Source organism: Equus asinus, chromosome 17 (assembly GCF_041296235.1).
Source record: "Equus asinus isolate D_3611 breed Donkey chromosome 17, EquAss-T2T_v2, whole genome shotgun sequence".
Lineage (NCBI taxonomy): Eukaryota > Metazoa > Chordata > Mammalia > Perissodactyla > Equidae > Equus > Equus asinus.
The window spans coordinates 46,135,232-46,154,850 of NC_091806.1; the positions used below are offsets into that span (position 1 = coordinate 46,135,232).

A 19,619-nucleotide genomic window follows, 5' to 3' on the forward strand; every position below is an offset into this window, starting at 1 on the left:
ACGTGGGAGGGAAACACCCAGAACGACAGAGCTGTGGATTCCTTCTCTCTCACTGCACAGCACTTTCCCTAAACCATTACAGCATAGACAGCAGTGCGCATTTCTTATCTCACTGTTTCTGTGGCGCAGGAGTCTGGGAGGGGCCGAGCTGGGTGGTTCTGGCTCAGGGTCTCTCATCTTGCAGTCAAGACGTCGGCTGGGGCTGCCGCCTCTGAAACCTCGACCGGAGCTGGAGGATTCCCTTCCAAGGCAGCTCCTTGTGTGTTTGGGGGATCGGCGCTGGCTGTTGGCGGGAGGTCTCAGTTCCTCGTTGCCTGGCCCTCCCCACGGGCTGCCCGAGCGTCCTCATGATGGGGGCCGGCTTCCCCCTGGGTGAGTGATCCCAGAGGCAACCACAGTGTCCGTGAGGACCCAGCCTCGGAAATCACACACCATCATTTCTGTAATATTCCATAGGGTCACAGGGCGGGCCTATTGAGATTGGAGGGGGCTACACCGGGGGTGAATACCAGGAGGGGAGGATGGTGGGGGCCCTTTTGGCTACATGGCGGGAGAGGCATTCCCAGGGTTGCGGGGGCTGAGTGAGCAAAGGGGTATGTCTGCGGAGGAGGGGGAGGGGGCTTAGTTTGTGTGAGTGAAGTTGCATATAAAGGATGAGATTAAGAACTGGCCAGATGGTGGGGGGACCTGGAGGTCCCGGTGAAGAGGGTGGGACTGGATCCTGCGGGCCCGAGGGAGACACACCTGCATTCCCCTCTGGCTTCACTGATGAGGGAAGTGGTGCCACTTGCCAGCTGTGGGGTCTCTGGGGAGTTACTCCATCACGCCAAGCCTCAGGTTTCTCTTCTGCAGAATGCAGACAGCAGTGCCGGGCGAGGCTGTCTGGAAGACGCTGTGAGGTCATACGAGGAAGGTGTTTGCACTGCACCTGATAAAATGGAAGGTACTCGGGGTCATTCCTGCAGGGTGGAGGATGTGAGTGTGTGAGTGGGTGTGAGTGGGTGTGAGTGTGGTGGATCCTGTGCATGGTGTTTTGGGAAGATGCATGTGGCAAGGGTGTGCCAAGAGGATGGGACGGGGAAGACCACCCCGCCGGGCACCCAGGCTTCAAGGTCTTAGGAGGGAAGAAGACGAGGATGTGCTTGGTGATCATTTAAAAAGCAGTGGCTATGACAGCAGCTCTGTGCCTGTGTGTGGCTTTGTGGTGTGGCTTCTCTCTACAAGCCCACCAAAGGACAAGGGAACTGGTCCTTCGTCGGTGGCTCTCAGTGTGGTGTGGGCAGTCTCAGTGGATCTGGAAACACTGCCCCCTGTCCTGCCATCCCTCCGCTGGGACCTGCAGGTCTGCGCCTTCGTCTGTCCTCGTCCATGTCCTCTGAGGGGTGGCTGGGAACTGAGGGCCACTGCCCTACCCTCTCTCCACCTGCTCTTGGCTTCTCCCTCTCTTCCTGCTGGCTATGGGGGTGCGGAGGCCCCCAGACTCGAGCTGGCCCTGTGACCTCCCGGTCACCCTTCCTCAGTCCTGGCGCCCAGGTGGGCCGTGAGCTGCGGTGGGTTTGGGGCTGACGCAGCTTCGGGAAGAGCCGCCGGGGGCCATGTGAGACCTCGACGTTGTCCCAGCAGGAAATCTCGTGGGAGAGATGGGCTGCCCTCGTGAGGGCTATCTTAATCCCTGCTTTCCTCTGCTTCTCCTCCTAGCCCCCCTCCTGCTCCTGAAACAAATCTCAAAATACAAAACAAAACAAATAGCCGAAAAAAAAAAAAAAACCTCAAAGAGCTCTTAGGAGCTGGAAGCACCCGGGGCTTCATAGACTTTCCATTGTGACCGAAGTGGTTCATTTCCTGATGGGTGGAAAACCATCCTTTGGGCCTTATGCAACGTGGCTTGGCCAGGGAGCCCCCATTGTCCCTGACCCACAGCCACAGAAAAGCGCATCAGGGCACCGATTTACTCGGAAACCTTAGACGCACCAGCCAGGCTTAGCCTCCCCGATGTGTAATCTCAGCTGACCCGGGTAAGAAGTGTCGGAAATGAGGTGAGGGGCTCAGGCGGGGCTGGGAAGGGAGCAGGGAGGGCGAAACAGTCTTGGCAGGTGTCCTCATGGATGATGGCCAGAGTGCCCAACTTCAACGGCAACTCTCATCTCACAGAGGGTTCGTACAATTCGGCAACTTCCTTGACACGACATGATGCCTTCCCATGGGTCGCCCCGCCGTCACACACACATCCTGGGAAGGGGATGGACGTGAGATGTCAAGATGGGCCTTCTAGGTCTGGGGGGGCGCAGGATTGTGATTGTCTGGTGTCCAAGGCCATCCGCTTGACAAGGAAAGAGCTTCTTCCATGGGCAGCTGCTCAGCTGGAGCGGCTGCTCTCAGGTCAACGGTGTGGAAGGAGCTGGGATGTTGGGTCAGGCTCCATCAAGGTCAGATAAGGGGTGGGCGGGCTTGGCGCTGTCTAACGTTCCTAAGCACGAGAAGGGGGCCATTTTGAACAGCAGAATCACCAACCGAAAGCGCAAAAACGCCAAGACGGGGCACAGAATAGTCCACGAAAAGGACACGTGCTTACAGTATGAGCTGAACCAAGAAGGCACAGTGACCCCGTGTTCACCCTCAGCTGGGAACGTGTGCACCGGGCAACCGGAGCGCCTCATTGCCCTGAACATGTCTGCGAATGACTTTGAGAGTGCCATGAGGATTGGTTTTGGGGCGTCAAAGGCATTTTAGAGAGCGGGCGAATTCGTAAGTATGGAATCCACCAATAAGGAGGACGGACAGTGCTTCCCAAATGGGACCTCAGCGGTGAAGAATGGGGAGCTTGGAGATGGACCCCAGGTGGTGGGGTCAGTGGAAACCCCTCTGAGAAGGTGGAAATAAAGCTGAAACCTGAAGGTGGAGGAGGAGACAGCCCGTGAGTGTTGGATAAGGTTCTGTGGGGGGTCTTCTCAAGGTCAAGTTCGGAGGAATCACTCGCATTCCTCATAACCTCGGGGCTGTGGGATTTATCTCTGCCCTTTATTTCGAGCTTGTCACGTGGCTGGTCTTTTCTCTCTTTTTGTAGCTTCCTTTAGTTATTTATTTTTCTCCCCCTTTATTCTCTCCTCCTTTGTCACTTTGGAACTTAAATATTCCATTTCTATTCTTTTTGTGGCGACCCTAGGGACTTCTACGAGGCATAGTCAACTTTCAATGTCTAAGTTAATCAATATTTTATACTCCTTCCAAGATACGAGGCCTTAGAAAACGCCACCTCTCTTCCGACTTACATGCGATTGTGTCATATATCTCGTTTCTAATTTTAACTTCCTCAATTTAGACGTGATTTTTCTTGCATTATGCAGTCAGTGTTTGTTTAGAATTATCCAGATATCCTCCACGCCCTTTGCTCACAATTTTTTCTTGCATCTTCCTTCTGCGATGATTTCTCTTTGGCCTGAAAGATATCCCTTGGGATGGTCTTGACTGGCAATCTATTCCCGGCAAATATCTTAACTTTCGCTTGTCTAAAAATAAATTGATCAATCTTTCCTTTTAGGTTTGTACTTTCTGTGTGTTGTCAAGATAGCCCTGCTCCCAGGCTGTAAATAATGTTCTTCTAGATTGTCCTCTAAAATTTTTAGAGTTTTACCTTTCACATTGAATTGTTAAACCACCTGGAACCAATTTCTGTGTGAGGTGTGAGGTAGGGGTCTGTGGCGGTCATCAGTGTTCTCCACCAAATATTTAGGGGTCTAAATATTTCAGGCACATGGTAAGATGGCAAGGGTCCCCTGAGGTCTGTATGAGTTATCTGTGCTGTGTAACAAATGACCACAAATGCTGTGGCTTAAAGCAACACCCATTTATAGCTCACGGTTCTGGGTGGGCTGGGCTGGGTTCTCTGCTCAGATGCTCACAAGGGATCAGGGATATGGTCTCATCTGGACACTCTGGCGAGGAATCCACTTCTACTCTCACATGGTTGTTGACAGAATTCAGGTCTTTGCAAGCATAGGACCGAGTTTTCCCTGTTTTCTCTCTGGCTGTCAGCTGGGGGTCGCACTTGCTGTCAGCTCCTAGAGGCCGCCATCGGGTCCTAGCCGGGGGGGCCCCTCCTCCTACAACACGGCAGCTTCAGAGCCAGCAAGAACCTCTGTTGTGACAGGCCCAACGATGGGAGTGACTATGCCAACACACATGTGTTAGGCATGAACACGTGACCTGCTTTGGCCAATGGTGTGTGAGCAGAGGTGGGGCGTGTCACTTCCTCAGAGAAGCTTGAAGAACTGTCTGTGACTCGTCATATGATCCTCCCTCTGCCTTGCATTGGGGAATAATGCTGGCATTGTGTCTTCTTTTCCCATCTTTATGCATTTAACTCATTTTCTTGCCTTACTGTCCCAGTTAGGGCCTTGGATACAACTGATAAATTTGACTGCATTGCATTTAGAACTTACTTTCATCAAAAGGCACCATAAAAAGCACAAAAGGACAAAAGGTAAACTAAGAGGAGATATTGGAACCCGGAGAACTGACAAAGAATTGGTATGAAGAGAGGGAATGCTCTAATATGGGTTTCATTATTATCCAGGATGGCAAGGCCAACAGATCAGGAGAGGATGCCATTGAAAGGACAGCTGGTTACTCACAGGTCCCAAGAGAAGAGAGCACACTATGCCATGAGGGGGGCACATGGGGAAGTGCCAGCGTTGGTCAGGAGGGAGAGGGAACGAGAAGAAAAGACGGGCAAGAATCTTTATTGTGGTTTCCACAGGGAGGAACGTGTGAGGCAGGTTAAGCAGGCTGAGGATTGGCTGGTGTGAATGATTTCCACGGGCTCTGGGGCATAGGGGCTGTCCCTAGTAATCTGGTACCTGCCCTGGGGTCATTGGGGCAGAGGAGAGCGATCCTGAGTACAAGAGATGGATAAAGGAGGTGGTCAGGGTTTAAGCTGTGCACGGCGGGTTTGTATTTCAGAAGTGTGTTCACAGATGAGTCATTTGCTCTCTCTAGAAATTGGCCAACCCTGGGAGTGGCAGTCCCTCCAGGGTCAGCAAGGCCCCGGACATTAAAGCATCAGAATGCGCAACATGAAAGATTACTTTCATTACTGTGGAACATGTCGCTACTACAATGAGGAATGCCTAAAAACCAACAAGAAAAAGAACGCGCCCAGGTAGGCAAAGGACTGAGCTGTAACTTTACAGAAGAGGAGACCCGGTACGAAAAATAAAAACATAGATGCAAATTAAAACTCCACCGGAGGCCATTTCTCACCCACCAGACTGGAAAATACCGCGAAGCCAGGGCTGGTGAGGAAGACAAGCAACCAGAACGCCCACAACCGCTGTTGGAAGTGCAACTTGGTGCCATATCTTTGGAAAACAAATATGTCTTTTTCTCGTGAAGTTAAAGATCTGTGTTCCCTCTGACCAAGCACATGCGTCCAGAGATACATTCCCCAAAGAAAACTCTAGCGTTTGTCTTTATTTAAACTTGTTTGGTTGCATAGGCATTTTTAGGTAGCTGTTTGACTCCAGCCCCTCGACGGTGTGACCCCACCCCATCCCGCTGCCCCGTTATTGCTGAGAAGTCAGCTGTGGGTCATGGTGGTCTCTTCAAGTCTACCCTGCCTCTCCCACTGCTTCTAAGATGTTCACTTCTGTAATAATCATTTTGGATGTTCTGGATTCTTGAAATCGTGAGTTAACTAATGGCCAAAGTTGTTTACATCTGTATCCTCCCTGTGTTTCCACAGGTGTGTGAAGGTCATATTACAAACCCTCCACAAACCCCAGCATCTGTGTTTTGCTTCCTGCCCAATAGGGGACGTCCCCTTTGACAACTTCCCATCACTATAGTAACGAAGGCTCTCCACCGTGCTCTCCCCTCGTGCTGCTCCACGTGGCCCTGCATGGAGCGATACATTCCCCTCCCCTCCTCTTTGAGAACACTACGTAATAACTTCTTCTTTCAAGGCAGCAGTCTCTGTGTCGGTCATCTCCACGTACCTGATTAAAACAAATTCCAGGTGCATTTTAATTCATGCGTCCTACGTTGGAGTCTTTGGGATGCCTGAATCTGTGGGCTGATGTCTTTCATCAGCTCTGAACACTTCTCAGCTGTTTTCCCTTCAGAGATATCTTTGCCCTATTCGGTCTTCTCCTGGAACCCCTCTGGCCATGTACCATACCTCTTACTCTGTCCCCCTGCCATCATGGGGCGAGACTTAAGCAAAGCAGAGGAAGCCAGTGAGCAGGGAGAAAGAGCTGGAAGGTGGAAGAGGCTGGGCAGAGAGATGCCCCATCTTAGAGGTTGTGTGGCTTCAGAGAGAGAGGGGCGACCTGGCTTCTGTGCTTCCTGGTGGGACTCCAGTTCATCTTCCGTGAGATAGCCCATAGCCTGATGGTATGCCTGAACTAGCCCATAGCCTGATGATATGCCTGAGCTAGCCCTTAGCTTGATGATATGCCTGGGCTAGCCCATAGCCTGGTGATATGCCTAGGCTAGCCCATAGCTGGGGATGTGCCTGAGCTAGCCCATACCCTGGTGATAGGCCTGGGCTAGCCCACAACAAGGGGACATGCCTGAGCTAGCCCACAGCCAGGGGACATGCCTGAGCTAGCCTGAGCAGCCTCCTGTCCCAACTGAACCGTGTGACCAACCAGTGACAATGGAGACTCCAGGAGGCACATGAAACAGAAGTCCCTCAGGGTGGATGAGAGAGTATGATGCTTCTGAGGGGGCAGGCTATTCTTCCTGTGACACACATATGGTGACAAGGGGGCACTTTCTTGTGGCTTGGTCCAACTTTGTGAGCTTGCGAGTGTCACCAAGTCCTCACGTCTGTCGACCCCCAGCACAAGGCCCGTCCCGAGGGACACTCCTACTTTCTTCCAAAAACCCACTTTGTGTGTGTCCGGCGGGCCCCACAGTATCTCCTGGATCCCCACCCCATTGCTTGCCTTCCTTGTTTATCTAGAAATTGAGATAGAGAATCTGGGCTGGGCCACACTTGGGAAAGAGTTGAGATTCCCCCCCGCCCCCATCTACTCAGCACATTTCTTTTATCTTTCAACAAAAATTTAATACCATTAGGTCATCGCTCTCTTTTTTCATTTCTGGGAAAATCTTTATTTTGTGTATTTCTCAAGCATCTTGACATTCCGTCTCAGACTAACGGCCGGATCACTTTCTTCCAGTTCCTCTCAACATTCCTGCTGGTTTTATCTCTCGCAAGAGCCTTCATGTTGCAAAGCATTCCCCCTCCGTCTGTCTCTCCCCCACCCCTCTGTGAACCAGAAAGGGCCCCAGGCTCTCACTGAGGTCCTTCGGCAAAGCAAAAGCAGAGCCATCCCCGGGCCTTCAAAGGTGCCTCCCCCGCGAAGCCTCTGCCTGTTAACTATTTCAAAGAGCGTTTGTCGGCGTGTGAAAGCCGTCTGGGGTCATTGATAAAAAAGGATATTGTTTTTAGGGCCCTTGAATGTACTAATGAGTTGTATCAGAGGACAGACAGTTAGGACTTGCAAAGGGTGACGGTTCTCTTTCACACCCTGTTGCCTTAAAAAGATGAAATGATGTTCTGGGACAGACACCCGCCGCCAGAACACACGTCATTTACGAGGCCAGCGGGCAAGATGCTTCTCTTCCCCAAAGCCCAAAAGAGTTAAGCCACCATGATTAATATTCCTCTCTTTGGCCCCCAAGTCCCGTATTCTAATGTATGAACTCTGTCATTCAGCCGGGAGCCGGCCGCATGTGCTTCCCGGGCTCGGCGACAGCTTGCCTCCTCTGTGTGGCACGCTGGTTTCTGCTGAAACGTTCGTAAAAGCATCATTTTATATAAACACGGGACGCTACCCTAGCCCGTGAGCACGCACGGTGTGTGCACGTATCCGGAGCTCCACGTTCCGAGTGGGGGCTCACTTGCGTCGTCTCGTCTGGAGACTCAACTCCCAGCCGAGGTGAGAAACACGGAGCGGGGTTATTAAGAATTCTGACAAGGTAGGCTGAATAAATTGTGTTTTCTTTGTGAGCCTTAATCCGGTGTTGTATTGGCTTCTCCGACATGGCTAATTTATTTGGAATTTCATTCTGCTCCTGACAGCATCCTTGACTAGCTGTTTGATCACCCCGTGCAAAGTTACATACCAGCTTTCAACGGCTGGAATGACAGCAGTGTAATTTTTCTCAAGTGCATTCTCCCTGGCCTGGCTTTATGTTTGCCGGGGCGGGGGGGGGGGCACGTTTCCAACGGCTGGGGCCATCCCTTGTTTGGGAGAGAACCCGGGACTGCACGGTGGTGCCCCCTCAATGAGGAAGCTTTCCACTTCTTCCCACTCATCCCCCGGTTTGGGATTTTAATCTGCTTTTGTGGCGCGGGAAGAAAGAAAATTAATTTTCGCCCGTCTGTGAGGAGGGCGCATTTCGGTGGAAGCCCGGTTTGAAATGCTCTTCTGTTGACTCCGCCGGCGGCGGCGGGCGCCAGCTGGGTTTGGAGATGCGATATTCTCAGAGTGAGAGGTAATCGGCCACGGGCCTTCCCAGGGTGCTTGCCCCCAGGGTGCCGTCGGTCCTATTTTTCCAGCATCCTGTGCTCCGTCTTGGTGGAAACACGAGTTGACATGCACTCTCTCCTAACTCACACATTTCTGCAATATTGGCTTTTTTTTTTTTTTTTGTAATAGCAAACGCGTCTTGCTTGTGCAAAAATAAAAAAGTGATGGTTTTCGATAAGACTCCGGCACTTCTGAGAATCTCACTCTTTGCACCGTTGTAGCTGGTGATTTTATAATTTTGGCTGAATTTGGTCTAATGGAGACACGGGCCTCCTTTATTGGCCTCTTGACGCCATCCACGCCACCCGTTCCTACTGAGGGCCTGCGGGGTGCTTGCCCCCAGGGTGCCGTCGGTCCTATTTTTCCAGCATCCTGTGCTCCGTCTTGGTGGAAACACGAGTTGACATGCACTCTCTCCTAACTCACACATTTCTGCAATATTGGCTTTTTTTTTTTTTTTTTGTAATAGCAAACGCGTCTTGCTTGTGCAAAAATAAAAAAGTGATGGTTTTCGATAAGACTCCGGCACTTCTGAGAATCTCACTCTTTGCACCGTTGTAGCTGGTGATTTTATAATTTTGGCTGAATTTGGTCTAATGGAGACATGGGCCTCCTTTATTGGCCTCTTGACGCCATCCACGCCACCCGTTCCTACTGAGGGCCTGCGGGGTGCCAGGAACTGTGCCAAGCCCCGGGGGACTGGGTGAGAGCTCACAGTCTAGACACATATGAACGATTTCAGAGGATGTCAGTGCTGTGATGGAAGTAAACTGCAAACCCAGCCAAGCCACCCACACCCAGGGGGACGCGCCAGGCAGTGCTTGGTGTGAGGCCTCAGCTTCGCGCCCCGGTCCTGCATGCGAGTCCTTAAGCCTGCTGGGTCCTTAGGGCGCTGAGCGCTGCTTTTCCCCCTGCAAAGCGTTCTGATGCCCGGCCTCGCTTGCAGAACTTGGAGGAGGGGCTGTGGTCCCCTTTTCTGGATGAGGAAGTTGAGGCCCAGAACACTGCAAGGACACTGTGATGGCGACCCAGCTTGGGCAGGGCAAGTAACTCGAATGGGGCCCTTGGGGCACGTTCTGGTGCCCTCGGCCCCAGAGAGAGCTGGTCCCGGCTGGCACCCAGGTTGTGCCTCCACCCCAGGGCCTCCTCATGAGCCTCAGCTGTGGGAAGGGTTCCTCTGCTGGGCCATGAGGGGACAATGAGGCAGGACCTGCCAGTTGCTGCTTCAACATTTGGACATTTGCATGTGGGCTCTTTGCACCCCTAAAGATCAGCCGGGTCCCCAGTCCGGCTCATTGATCCAGGGCTGGCGCCTCCCCCTGCTCCGTTATGAGTCCTGGAAAAGTCCAGCTCCCCTGGACAGGACACCCATCCATGTCCATCCTGCCTTCTCAGGCACGTCTTATTGTGAGGAAGATTAGCCCTGAGCTAACTACTGCCAATACTCCTCTTTTTGCTGAGGAAGACGGGCCCTGAGCTCACATCCGTGCCCATCTTCCTCTACTTTATATGTGGGACGCCTACCACAGCATGGCTTGCCAAGCGGTGCCATGTCCGCACCTGGGATCCGAACCAGTGAACTCTGGGTCACAGAGGAGCGGAACAGGCGAACTTAACTGCTGTGCCACGAGGCTGGCCCCCCCAGGTGGGTCTTTAAAAGGTGGCGTGCCCGGGAGGAACAGGAGCGAGGCATGGGGAGGGCAGGAGGGAGGAGGAAAAAAGCCAAGGAGAGGCGACTTCAGGCACAGCCCCAAGTTCACCGCGATCTTGAAGGGGAGCTCTGGGGCTTGGTTTGTCCTTCAAGCTTGTCCCGGGCCGTGTGGCAGGGGGACTGGCTTTTATCGCCCTACAGTCAGCCCTCGGCGAAGGGCTGCCTGGAGGATGGATGCCCCTGGTGCGGGGGGAGCTACTGCAGTGACAACATCCCCTGGAGGAGTCGTGTTGGAACAAAGGGGCGTTGAAGCCAGAGGTGGGGAGAGCAGAGATGGGTGAAATGGTCCCAAGGGTGGGGGCGGAGCCCTGACCGTGCCCCCAGACTCACATCACTGCCAGCAGTGGGCTGACTTGAGTGTTTCCTCTCTGAGTGAGCAATGCCTGCAAAGTGCCGGTCTACCTCATACGTTTTTATTGTCACCTAATTATTTCTTCCTGGGGGTGATAACCACATTGTCCATCTAAGGTGCCTGCACCTATATCAGTGGCCCTTTCTCAGGAGATGTCACCCCTGGGAGCAGCCGCCACCCTGTGCAGGGGAGCGGGCCGTTCGCTCCCTCTTCTCAAGGGCACGCTGACCTTGGCTTCTCCGACCTCTGGGGCCTGGGGCCGTCTGAGCGGGAAGGGGCGGGGGGGGGCTCTGCGACCTCAAAGAGTCTCCGTGCGTGGACGCCACGTGACCAGCGTTGTTGACTTTGCGTGTCCGATTGTGTGCTTGGCAAACAGATTTATCCGAGGCCACCTTGTTCCCACCTGCCGGGTCGAGAGCTGTGCGGTGGGAGGCTGAGGACTGGGCTGTGCCCATTGTGTGCCGGTGCCTCCGGCTCCCCCGGGGTACTCCCACCCGGAGACGCCGGCCTCTCAGGGAAGCGAAACGCCCACGAGGAGTCAGCCTCTTTGTCCTCCCCGGGTTCGGGCTGCTGTCCTCCGGGGACCTTCCCTCCGTGGGCAGATGATTTTCTCCAGGAAGGCGACTCGGGGCCACCACCGAAGACTTTCTGCAACTTTCTGGAAGCTCTTATCAAGCAGCCACATCTTTGCGTATTTGCAGGTATGCTGGGTCCCTTGGCCGGGTCCCCAGGCTGGCGGCCCTCTTGGTGGACGGAGGCAGCAAAAGGCATTTTCCACCCAGAGATTAAAGGGGGACACGGCACACTTCTGAGGGCCTCTGTCAGTCGGGGTGACGTCTGAGCTTCCTGGCGTGAGGGGCCGAGGGCGGGGTGCAGGTGGGGAGCCTGGCGTGGGTCTGGCTCCCCATGATGCCCAACACACGTTCTCTGGGATTATTGTCATGAAAACCACAGGTGAGCACCGTCATCCCGCTCCACCACCCGTCTTAAGGTGTGCTGCCTGTCAAAGCCTTTGCATTGATGCCTTAGACAGAAGCTTCCAGAAAGGCTGGCCGGGAGCACATTCTCATTTTGTGGACAGAGAAGAAATTCAGGCACTGGCTTCAGGGGCCCCGCAGCTGGGAGACCCCTAAACTTTCTCTCTGGCTCAGGGACTGTGGGAACCATTTCCTGGGGAGAAAGTGGTTGGATTCCCAAGACCCGGCGCCCGGAGACCTCGCTCCTCCTGCGGGGCCCTCTGAGCTCCAGCTTGGGCCCTTGAGAGGCCCAGGCTGTCCCCTGACCCACAGAAAACTGGGCTGTGACAAGTCAGAGATGGACTCGGGAGGTGAGTGGAATCTGTAGAGGTGTGTGTGGCCTGGTGCGTGTGCGGGTGTGTCGCAGAGTGCCTGTGTACTTGTGAGTGCATGTGTGTATGTGTGTATCCATGTGTGCTCGCAGCGTGTGGGGGCAGGCAGAGAAAGCTGGGCTGGTGGTGTTGTGGCAGAAGTGGCCTGGAGACGAGAGGATGGTGGTGGGGGCGGTTCATGCCTGGTACCACGCCGGTCCCGTATAAACGCTCTCCCTTCGTCCTCCCCAGGGCCTTCAAAGCAGCCGTCCTTCACTTGTCTCACGTTCTGATAAGGAGCCTGTGTCCCGGAGCGGTTGAGCAGTTCGCTCAAGGTCACTCAGGGAGTCCACCTTGGGACCTGGCTTGAGGCCCAGCATCCCTGTGAGGGATGTGAGGGGACTCCAACAGGACTGTCCTGTCCTGTCTAGCTCGGGGCCATGGCCTGTTGCTTGGCTGGTGGTGGGGCGAGCTGGGAGGGGGTGCCCCAGCCCCTTCCTTGGTGATTATGCAGCTTCCCCGCCCGGCCCCTTTCTGGGCAGACCCGTCGCAGCCCGCGCTGCCCCCCGCGCTGTGGCAGGCGGCAGTGGGCCTCTGAGATGCTGGCGCGGCCCCTGCGCTAATAGGGCCGTCTGGGGTGGCCTCGGGGCTCCGAGCTGACTGTGCTGTCTTCCCCGCCCGCCTTTTCTTCTGCAGGGCTCCCCGGCTGGCCCTCCCCGCCCCGCCCGCCGGCTGCCGCTGCTGCAAAGCCCGCTGGCCGGCCGGTCGGCCGAGCTAATTGGGCGGAGAAAGAGCCCGATTGTCTGCGGCCGGAAGCGCGGGCGTGGGCGCGGGGAGCGCGAGGTGGCCGCTTCGGCCCGCAGCTGCCAGCGCCGGTTGCCGGTTACGTCACCGCGGGCGGGTGGGGAGGGGCGCCCCCAGCCTCCCGACAATGCGCCCATTGTCGCCGCGAGTGGCTCATTCTGGATGAATGGCGCACGGGCCTCTTGACCAAGGAGGCCGCTAGCCGGCCGATCTGTCCTCTCGAAGGCCACCCCCTGGGCTGGAGCGCCGCCTGCTCGGGGCTGCGGAGGGACGGGGGCCGTCCCTTAGACCCCCGGCTGCACCGAGCTCCCCGCCCGACTGGGGCCCTTGGCCACATGCACAGCAGGCACTCAGCAGAACTGGGCCCAGGGCTGTGGTGGCTCTGTGGGGTCGGCCCCCTTCAGCATGGCCTCCTGGTTGTGGGGGAGCACGGGCCCTGACCCGCTCGTGGTCCTGCTGGTTGTCATCCTGCTAACGCGCTTCCTTCTCTGGTCCTGCCTCGGGACCTACATCGACTACAGGCTGGCCCGGCAGCAGCCTCGCAAACCCAAGGAAGACTAGGGCCTTGCTGGCCGGCAGCCTCTGCACAGCAGGCACCCAATGACCTTCCCCTCTAGAAGGAGTCTGTCCCACAGATGTCCTGTCCTGAGGTTGAGGGTGGGCTGGGGGGGGTGAGCAGGGCAGGCAGATGACCTCTGTGTCCCACCCCCGGGGCTGGACCTGGCGGTCAGTGCAGGGGTCCAGAGGCTCAGGGAGGCCAGAGATGGACCACGACCCACTCAGGCTGACCAGGGCCATCCTGGTCACACTCACATCCCACGTCGGGGGACCGAGTGGCCACTGCCTGTCTGTCCACCAGGTTCTGGGGTCCCCTGTTGGAGTGAGTAATCCTGGGGGTGGGTCTTACTTTAAGACCGTCTCTGCTTCCAATTCTTTATAAATATGTTTCCAGGAAGAGGTGGGGGTGAGCCGGAGGGGTTGGGTTGGGGGGCCATAAGGACCGATGTGGCTGCATCACGAGCCAGCCCTGCCACCAAAAGCCCCCCCCGCCCCCCCCCCCGTCTCAGCCTCCTCCTGCCTCCTGCAAGGATAAGAGTCAGTGCAGACAGCTGCCCTGGTTTTCCCAGAGCAGACCCCCAGGGCATCTCAAGGCAGACCTGTGACACCCCAGTTCCCGTCCAGCTCTGGTTGACCACGGGCAAACTCTCTTTGCCCATCTGTAAATTGGGTGCAATAAATCCTGCCTCCCTCCCTCAGAAGGTTACCAGGAGGGGCAGACTGGGGGGGGGGCGGAGTGGGCAAGCCCCCACAGTCTGCAAACTGCGGGACACGTGGAGGACAATGTAGGGGAGAAGCCTCTGGACTCAGCGGCCTCTGCTCCTCTGTGTGTCTTTAAGTGTGCGGCCGAGTCACGTCCGAGAAGCCGGGCAGGCAGGCAGGAAGACTTGACTAGAGCCTGAGAATCCAGCGTCCCCCTGCAGCCCACCCCCGGTCACATCAGCTGTGTACACACTCGACTTCTGGAGCAGCACGTGGCCACTCGCTGGTTCTCAACGTGGTGGCAGCTTTGAATCACCTGGGAGATTTTAGCAAATGCCAGTGGCCAAGCTCCACGCCAGATCGAGAAGCATCGGCCGAGACCAGACATTCCTGGCAGGCTGGGGCCTGGTGACACTGTGAATTCCAAAAGGACTTGGGGGTGTCCGTCTGCGCAGAGTCTTAGGTGGCTGTTGGGGGCCTGGAGTCACCGATCTGGGCGAATGGACTCTTGGGGACCCTTAGCCGGGAGTTGCCCACCTGGCAGGGTCCAGGCAGAAAGGACCACAGGGGTGAGCCGGGGACGCGGTTACTGATGTTTCTGAGAGACCTGATCCACTCACCTGTGTCAAGAAGACCTTGTTTTGCTCCTGGCTGTGCTCAAGAGGAGTACAGGGACTGGGGAGCCGGCCAGCCGAAAAGTGACCTTCTCAGGGTGACACTGACCAACCAGCTAGAGTTTCAATGGTAGGGGTGTCTGAGAGACGATTTGAAGATGCTCTAGATGAGGGTCACTTCTTCCTCTTCTTCTTCTTCTTTTTTTTTTTTTTTTTGCTGAGGAAGATTAGCCCTAACCTAACCTAACATCTGTTGTCAATCTTCCTCTTTTCGCTTGAGGAAGATTCGCCCTGAACTAACGTCTGTGCCAATCTTCCTCTATTTTATGTGCATGGCTGCTGACAAGTGGTGTAGGTCTGTGCCCGGGAACCGAACCTGGGCTGCTGAAGCAGAACACATCGAACTTAACCACAAGGCCACAGAGCCGGCCCCGATGAGGGTCCCTTCTTTTCGATGAGTCTGGAGAGTCTGCACAGGGGTGGGGTTACCATGCACCAGTCGATTCATCCAGGGCTTGTGGGTGGCTGTCCTCTGGGTGGTTGTCCTAGCCAGTGGCCCAGCAGAACTCGTGTCCCCACTGTGTCAAGGACAATTGGCTACAGGGTGGCTGAGGGCATATCTGATCGTAGGGTTCGAGGAGGGGGTGTCCTCATTGCTCTTTAAGGACAACATTGTCCAATTTTCTTTAAAGTGATCGCACGTGGTTTTGTTGATCTCTCTCAGGAAGAGGAAGTATGTTCGTTGTCATGAGCTGGTACCGATGGACGGAGGGCGGCTGGCCATTCTGGCTTTCCTGGGACCACCCTGCTCTTAAAACCGAAAGTCCCACAGCCTGGGAAACGCCTCTATCCTGGGCAAACCGGACCTCCCCAGTGGAGGGAAAAGTCACAAGTTCACATGACATGCTGGTCTCGCCAGTCGCTGACCGTCTAACCTGCGTGTCGCCTGCATGTCCCCGTGGCCGGGTGGAATGACACCTCCGCACACATTTGCAGTTCACCATTGGGTCCAGCGAGCCAGAATCCTGAGGCTGTTGCTCTTCTTTTTCTTAAGTCAGTTTACAGTGGTTTCTGTTACTTGCAACTGACAAAATTCCGACAGGTGACAAGCACAGGCCCTCTGCATCCCTGTATCAACCAGCTACAGCCTCATGGCACAGTGCCTGGCTCAGAACAGGCACTCCGGCCATGGCAGCTCAGCGAACGAGAGGACGTGCCCTGGCCCTGTAGTGGGCAGCAATTGCAGTCAGCTGCAAGTAACAGGCAAGTAGATAAATAGTGACTAAAACAAAAGAGGCTTTTATTTTTTTCATTTTTAATGTAGAAAGAAGTCTGGCCTTTGGCATTTCCAGGCTGTGGTATGGCAGCTCCATGATATTAGTAAGGACTTAGACTCTTCCACGTTTCTGCTCTGCCATCCACAGCATGTGTGTAACTTTTGTATTCATGGCTACAATAAGGCTGCTGCGACTCCAAACATCTTGAGTGAGTTCCAGGTGGGAAGAGAAAGGAACGGGTGATACATCAAGGAAGCAAAGCTTCCTTAGTTTCACACAACATAAACCAGAACTATGTCACATGGCATCCTTAGATGCAGAGGAGGCTGCCAAAGGGCATTAGCTGGGCTTGTTGCCACCCTAAATAATGTCAGGTTTCTATCATAAAGGAAGGCAAAATGGATGTTGGGTAGGCAACTGGTGGTCCCTGCCACTGGCCTCTTGGCCATTCCTTGTAATTGTGATCTTTATCTTGGACACTATTTGGGGGTATTTGGGTGTATTTTATGGCACCCTTGTATGCTAGCTTTGCCCTCATCTGCCCCTGAGGAAGAGCAGCTGTGCTCAGCTGTCCTTGGCAGCTCCAGCCTGGAGTTGGAGCGTGGAGCTGCCCATAGCTTCTTGGGGCTCCTTGTTCCCAGGGGGAAGTCGAAGGCTGAAACAGACACATTCCTTCTTAGGGATGCGTGGAGACGCTCCTTGACTCGCAGTGTGACGACAGGCACAGACTGTAGCACGTGGGAGGTGGACGATGCGTAGCTGCTGGAGAAGTGAATAAGATGTTGGGCAGCAGACGGATGAGTGGAGGGGCAGATGGAGTCATTAACTCAGCCAGCATCCCTGAGCGCTCACAACGGGGGAGGCACCATGGATACAATGTGGAATAACAAAGTGCCTGCCCTCAGGCGGCTTGCTGTCTGGGAGGTAAGAAGCAGGCAGAGAGAACTGGAAACAAATCTTAGACCTGCACTAGGCACGCATGGCTATTAAGCACTAAAAAAGCCATCAGTGATCGCTTGAGATATGCTGTAAGTGTAAAATACATGCCAGATTTTGAAGCCTAGGTACAGGAAAATAATGCAAAATCTCGTTAATAATGGTTTTATATTGATCGTGCATTGAAATGACAACATTTTGGAGACATTGGGTTAAATAAGATATTAAAATGAATTTCACCTGTTTCTTTTAAAGTGTTTTAATGTTGCTACTAAAAAATTTGAAAGTACGCAAGTGGCTCACATTATTTCTATGTTGCACAGCACTGCACTAGGCCTTCATAATATAGTGAAAGTGCTGTCATGAGTGAGTGCACCAGGAGTGATAGGAACACAGAGGGGGGCTTCCTGGAGGAGGGGTCTTAAGTGGCAATGTAGATAAGTGCTCACCAGAACCTAGGAGATGCAGCCAAAGCAATTCTTGAAGGAAAAGTCATAGCCTTGAAAACTTATGTTAATAAACAGGAAAGAATGAAAATTGATGAATTAAGCATATGGTTCAAATTTGAAAAAGAACAATTGAACAAAGCTAGGAAACACAAAAGGCAGAAATAAAGATAAGAGAGGAAATTAGTGTATTAACAAGAGATAGAATTAACAAATGTATCAAAGCCCTGGATTTCTTTTTTTTTTAAAAAAAAAACATTTCTTCTGCACTCCTTTTCTTCTTCTTTTTCCTTTTTTATTGGGTTCAAGTACACGTGATGCAAACTTTACCATCGTAACCATTTTTAACTGTACAGTTCTGTGGTATTTTGAGGGGAAAAGAAGCCCCTAACAATAAAAGGGACACGATTAACCATCCCAATCAAGAAAAAAGGAGAAGAAACCATATACAAAATTAAAATCCTGTGGGGAAACCAACTACGGAGACACAGAAAGGTCAAATTCTCAGAAAATGGGTTCTGGTGGTTGTAAAGGATTTTGAGAATTTGAAAACATAGAAAACATAATTTCTAAAAAATTATTCCAAAAGAGATATAAAATCTACACAAATGGATTACCCTAGGATAAATAGGAAGTTGTGCAAGTATACTACCCTTTCAAAAAAGAAGGCATAAAGGTCCAGAATATTTCAAAGGAGGTCCCCTGCCGCGTCACGTAGGTCAAGACGATTAAACACTACTGAAACTGCTCGAGCACGTAAAAGAAGAGAAATTCCCAATTCCCTTTATGTAGCAAGCATACGTCGACACCCAAATCCACCAAGGGTATCTCGGAAAGAGAAAAAGGCATACCAGTGTTGCTTAGGAATGTTGATGCAAAAATAGGGAACCAGGAAACTCAGCGGTGTGTTAGAGGGATAAAACGTGACGATCAAGTGGAGTGGGCTCCAGAAATGCAAGGATGGCTGAATGTTAGAAAACCTCTTAACGCAATTGCAAGTGATCATAGAGTTCAATGAAGCGGATGGGTCCAAATCGATCTGTGGAAACCACACACACGGCGATCTATGATGGCATCAGAGACCCCATTTATGAGAGCCACATAAAGAACCATTAGGAGCAAATTTAATGGGACCTGTGGTTACCCACTGTGGGTGGTCCGGTTACTTCCTTTTGTCTGTTTTCCCATCACCTTGGGTTCTGTAGACGAGCTCTATTGCAGGCATGAAATCCTGGCCGTGTGGGAGCTGGTGGAGAAGGGGCCGGGGCAGAGGAGGGTCAAACCCGACCCTCAAGGACAAACCCCCCCATGTCGGTCTCTCTCGCTTCCTACCTTGATGCCTGATGCCCTGCAGGAGAAGCTGGCGCCTTTGCCACGTAGCTGCATGACCTGGGGCTCAGAGAAGCCGGGGACCACCACGGAGCCTGATGCTCACCGCTCCTCCAGAGCTGCCTGTGGACCGTGTGCTCTGGGAAATGTCGCTGCAGCCTAGCCCAAACCCCACAGGACACAGCCACCCCGTTTTGGGGGAAGGGTGAAGGGGTGCTTCTATGTAGGGTGGCTAATTGTTTTGGGGCTCAGGGATCTGCTTGGGACTAGGGGGGTTCTTCCCTGGGACGCGGGATTTTCTGTGCTAAAATCAGGCGGGTCCTGGGCAAGCTGGGATGGGGGGTCATCCTATTTATATGACCTGGGTCGTAGAGAATTAACTTACCCTAAGAAAGCTCTTGTCTCTGCCCTCGGCTCCTGGGAGGGGATCTCTAGGTCCTTGGAATGTCCTGCCTTATAAAAGTGTCCTTGTTTACCTGGGAACTTCGGCCACATCAGACAGTCTAACAAGGTGACTTGTGATGGGGGCTTTGGGACATGTGGTGTCCGCTCTACCTCGGGAAGCACCGGGGACCGATGGCCAGACACGTGGACAGTCAGCCGTGTCTAGGAGATGGAGCCTGATGAAAACTCCACCTGCCGGGGCTCGGGGGGGCCCCCCAGGTTGGCGATACTCCTAGTGTGTTGCCAGGAGGAGCTGACATCGCCCGTGACCCCCTGGGAGAGGATGAGCAGAGCTCCATGCGTGGAACTTCCCCAGGCTCTGCCCGTGCGTCTCTGCCCTTGGCTGATTTCCACCTGTATCCTTGTAATAAACTGTAAATGTGAGTTTAACAGCTTTCCGTGAGTTTCGAGTTCTTCTAACGAATGATTGAAACCGGGGGTGAACCGGGGGACCCCCGAACTTACAACTGGAGTCAGAACGGAGGGTGGTCTTCCAGACCCTTCCTGAATTTTTCTCCTTCCTCTCCTCCCCTTCCTCCTTGAAAACGGCAGAAGTGCATCCCGTGAAAAGTGAGTCTG

The 19,619-nt window shown here is 53.8% G+C and overlaps 1 protein-coding gene across 1 annotated transcript; it reads left to right on the forward strand.

The window, feature by feature from the left end:
- Positions 1–10,996: 10,996 nt before the first annotated feature.
- SMIM38 (small integral membrane protein 38) lies at positions 10,997–13,731 on the forward strand. Its single transcript, XM_044762271.2, has 3 exons — positions 10,997–11,304; positions 11,755–11,930; positions 12,183–13,731. The coding sequence occupies exon 3, from the start codon at positions 13,140–13,142 to the stop codon at positions 13,293–13,295; it is 156 nt and encodes a 51-aa protein (XP_044618206.1). The 5' UTR covers positions 10,997–11,304; positions 11,755–11,930; positions 12,183–13,139; the 3' UTR covers positions 13,296–13,731.
- The last annotated feature ends 5,888 nt before the right edge of the window (positions 13,732–19,619 follow it).

What these genes read in the sequence shown, in the direction of transcription:
- SMIM38 (XM_044762271.2), top strand. Translation starts at nt 13,140, where the DNA reads ATGGCCTCCTGGTTGTGGGGGAGCACGGGCCCTGACCCGCTCGTGGTC.